This window comes from Pygoscelis adeliae, unplaced genomic scaffold, assembly GCF_000699105.1.
Source record: "Pygoscelis adeliae isolate BGI_AS28 unplaced genomic scaffold, ASM69910v1 Scaffold321, whole genome shotgun sequence".
Lineage (NCBI taxonomy): Eukaryota > Metazoa > Chordata > Aves > Sphenisciformes > Spheniscidae > Pygoscelis > Pygoscelis adeliae.
In genome coordinates, this window is record NW_008824039.1 from 627,330 (window position 1) to 631,362 (window position 4,033).

General features: G+C 62.8%; 1 protein-coding gene across 1 annotated transcript in view; it reads right to left on the bottom strand.

Moving 5' to 3' along the window:
- The window catches only part of COL9A2 (collagen, type IX, alpha 2), a 14,886-nt gene that overhangs the window by 4,394 nt on the left and 6,459 nt on the right, over window positions 1–4,033 (bottom strand). Inside the window, exons 6-16 of the mRNA XM_009333470.1 lie at window positions 3,947–4,000; window positions 3,577–3,630; window positions 3,321–3,368; window positions 2,980–3,036; window positions 2,411–2,464; window positions 2,040–2,093; window positions 1,296–1,349; window positions 1,001–1,054; window positions 859–912; window positions 607–660; window positions 327–380 (exon numbers count right to left, since the gene is read on the bottom strand). Of these exons, the coding sequence (XP_009331745.1) occupies window positions 327–380; window positions 607–660; window positions 859–912; window positions 1,001–1,054; window positions 1,296–1,349; window positions 2,040–2,093; window positions 2,411–2,464; window positions 2,980–3,036; window positions 3,321–3,368; window positions 3,577–3,630; window positions 3,947–4,000 (591 nt within the window). The remainder of the gene's footprint in view (window positions 1–326; window positions 381–606; window positions 661–858; window positions 913–1,000; window positions 1,055–1,295; window positions 1,350–2,039; window positions 2,094–2,410; window positions 2,465–2,979; window positions 3,037–3,320; window positions 3,369–3,576; window positions 3,631–3,946; window positions 4,001–4,033) is intronic.

Genomic DNA, 4,033 nt, shown 5'->3' on the forward strand with positions numbered 1-4,033 from the left:
CCTGTCCCACGCCGCCCTGCGAGGGACAGAGAAGATGTTACCATGTGGCAGAGAAAGGTGCAGAAATGAGGTGTCCATGGGTGGGACAAAGGACTCCTGGCCAAAAGGGGACACTGCCCTTGACCCCATGGGGACAGCCACACTCCACTAGTCAGGAGATGCCACGTCAAGGGCCGGCACCTTATGCCACTTGCCGTCCCTGTTATTTCCAGCAAGCACCGTGTCCTGGTTTTAAACCACGACACACGGGTACAAGGAACAGCATGTGTCCGTTCCCCACTGTCGGCGTAGGCAGCACCCGGCAGCCCCTGCCCGCAGCAGCTCACCTTCACACCTGGGATACCCGGGGTGCCGTCTTTGCCATCGATGCCCGGGAGACCCTGCAAAAGGAGGAAGCGTTGCTTGGTCTGACACCTCCGAGAGGGACTGAAAGGCTCGTGGTGGGGGCAAAAAAAGGCTGGGAGGGGAAAGGAAAGCTCCAGCCCTGTGCTGAGCCAGGGTGCAAGGACACAAGATGGCCCCGAACAGGACAGAGAGGGACAGACAGATCTTCTTGCAAGGGGCTCAGCCCTAGATGTGGGCACGGGTGCCGCTGGCTGTACTTACATTCTCCCCCTTGGGGCCGATGTCTCCTTGGGGGCCCCTGATGCCACGGCCACCCTAGAGCAGGAGAGCAAGTGTTATTTCAGCCGCCCTCTTGGTGCAGGGGACGGAGCTGGGAGAGGCAGGAGATGCCCATTGAGGCACCCCGGGCAGAGCCCCTGTCTGTGCCGGGGAGCGGGGCCAAGCTGGGAAAAAGGGGGCATTGGCATCGCATGGGTCACGGCGCTGCCCTCCCCGATGGGGCGGGTTACCTACCAGATCTCCCTTCTCACCAGGGTCCCAAGGTGATCCCTTGGGACCTTCCCTGCCCTGGAAAGGAAAAAGATGGGGGCTGAGCAGCAAAGTGCGGGGTCCCCCACCTGCCCTGCAGCCCCCAGGGACAAGGGAGGGCACTCACCGGCCGCCCGGCCGCTCCGATGGTCCCGACCATCCCCTTGTAACCAGCAGGACCCTGAAAGACAGTGGGGGGGGGGGGTCAATTCCTCCCATCCCAACCTCAGCCCCCAGCCAACTCCAACCCCACCAGCAAGAGGCAGCGTCCAGCTCTCCGAGATGGCCAAACAGCCGTGTTAGCGATACTCCCGGGAAGCAGCCTCCAGCCTGGGAAGCATCGCGACGGCTCAGCCCCGGGGAGCTGGTCCCCCTGACCCTGGAACCAGGCACAGCCACCCCTGCATCCCACCGGCGCTTACCGTCTCGCCCTTGGGTCCCACCATCCCGGGGTAACCCCTCAGGCCTTGCGGTCCCTGCAGGGAAGGAAACAACAGAGGCTTAGCCCAGGGGGAAACCACAATTAGAGCAAAAGCCGGTACTGGAAATCAGCCGGGTTTGCCAAATGCGAGGTATTTCCATCCCGCTGCTCTCTCCTAATTCTGCAGCCCCCCACCGGGCGCCTTTCCAGCTGTCGGTTCAATAACAGCAACAGGCCCAAACTGGTGCTGCTTCCCCCACCAAAGCTCTTGGCTTCAAAGCAGTTTTGCCCTTTCCCGGATCGAAGGGCTCAGCCCATTAATTGCTTTTCATCTTCAAAGTGCTCAGCGAGCTCGAACAGCTTTAATCCCCACGTCCCCATGGTGAGCTGGACGCTGCACCCCCCGTTCAGGTAGGTTAAGGGGGGCTCAGTGTACATGAGCAATTTGTCCCCGGCTGGTGAGTTATCCATGTTAACGTGTGCGAGCGACCGAGGTGCCCGGGCCAGTGCTGACCGTGGAGGTCTCCACTGGGATGTGGCTTTGCCACCCTCCTGGCAGTGGCTCCACGGCTGGGAGGAGGGAGATGGATGGGATGAAGGCTTTGCTCCGGTCCAGCGGTGGGTCCCCAGGAGCAGGGACACACTGGTATCACGTCCCTGGTGTCTGGGGCCAAGCACAAACCGGCCACCCTCAGCCCCTGGGGCACCCGGGGGACAGAGCAGCAAAGAGAAATGAATACGTTACCGGAGGGCCTGGGACACCTTGTTCTCCGGAGATGCCAACGTCACCCTTGGCGCCCTGGGCAGGGTCAGAGAGGAAAGAAGTGAGTGTTGGGGTGGAGCAGGGGTACAGACCACCCTGGGGACCCGAGACGCCCTCACCTGGGACCTGGCAGGGGATGGGGACAGGTCCCCCCCTCCCAGGGAGCCACCGTGGGAAGACCACCCATTCCACCCTCCATCTCCCAGGCCTGGATCTCCGTCCTCCCTCTCCCACCTCTTTCCTTCCTTCCCCCTTTCTCTCCCCAGAGCCCTCTGCCCTCCGGTCCAACCCCAGCTCCTCCAGAGGCAGGCACGCCTGGCTCCTTCTGGGAAGCTGCCGGAGAGGTCACTCACCTGCCTGCCCTGCCTGCCGGGCTCCCCGAGGGCGCCGGGGCGGCCTCTGTGTCCCTAAGGGTGAAGAGGAAGACCGTGAGCATCCCTGGCAAAGCAACGGCGTCGAGGCAGTGTCCTGACGGCCACGTCACCCGGAGCCACCCTGCCGGCCACGTCCCACCCTGGGGTGCCTGCTGGTGACGTGGTGGGGCTCAGCATCCCACTGGCGATGCGGTGGGGCTCAGCATCCCGCAGCCGTGAGGGCGTGCGGTGGGGACGTCCGCCGGGTTTAACCCTCTGGGCTTTGCAGCAGAGGAGCCGGGCAGTGGCACAGCTGGAGCTGGGGCTTCGGCACGGGGTCTCATCCCCCAGGAAGAGGCTGGCAGGACCTGGGGAGCCACAGGACACCTCTCCCACAGTGCCTTTGCCCCCAGGGCTCTCTGAGTTTGCATGCCCCTGTGCTCCCAGGGGAGCAGAGCAGCTCCCAAGCTCCTTGTGCCTCCAGAGCGGGGAAGGCTCCTCCGCCCAGGCACAGCATGCTGGAAGTGGAGACCCCTGTTCGTTCCCCAGCAGCTCCAGGGCTCCCTCACCTTCAGTCCCTGCAGTCCCTGGGGGCCCTTGGGACCTGGCGGGCAGCTGATCGGGCACTGGTGGGGAAGAAGAAACGCAGGTTGAGTTGGGAAAGGACCCAGAGGCTGTGGAGAATCCATGCTGGGAAGGACGGGCTCCCACGCCGCACAGCAAAGCCAGGCTGTGCAGTGATGCAGGGGACCCACCGCTCGCAGCATCGTTTCGGCTGGGGACTGTGCTCCTCCCCACTCTATCAGCCCCCAGTTACCAAATTACACTGGTGGCTGTATTTCAGGCCAGGGCAGCACACGCTCGTCCCCGCAAAGGCCTGCTGAAGGGACAAGGTAATGGCAGCTCTCACCAAGAAATCGGCGCTGCCTTCCTCTCCTTGGATGTGTCCTGGGGGGCCCTGGAGGGAAGCAGACCATCAGCATCCGCAGTTTAATATCAGCACTGTTTTACAGGAGGGGTGAATGTTACACCTGTGAGGGAGGGGAACAAGGCACGGGGTGGAAGGTGTGTGCCAGAGCCTGAGTCCTGACCCCAAACCCTGGGCTGAGGGGCTGGGAGACTTTTTCCCTCCTGCAGAAAATGCTGATGATTGGGGAGATACTCACGGGTTTCCCTGGAGGGCCTGGGGGACCCCGCGGGCCGTCGGGTCCAGGGTCACCCTAGGAGAGAACAACCCCAGGAAGGGAGATTTAGGGGTGGGAAGGTGGCAGGTACTGCTGGAGCCAGGGTGGAGTGGGGTGATGAAGAATCAAAGACCCCGGCTGTCATAGCAGGAACTCGGGCATCCCCCGGCCATGAACTGGGAGGGGATGGACAGTGCTGGGGGACATGGCACCCCTCTGCCCCTGCCATAGGACCCTGCTCACCTGTGTTACAGGGTCGTCCCTGTTTACCCCAGGAGCCCCCAAAGTACAGAGAAGTGGATGCTGGGGTAAGGAGGGAGAGGTTTTCCTGTGCCCCCTCCTGACCCCTCACCTTGGGTCCCAGTGCTCCGATCTCTCCGGGAAGCCCAACCTGGCCTGGAAGCCCCTTAAGGAGAAAAGAGACATTAACCGAGTGAGA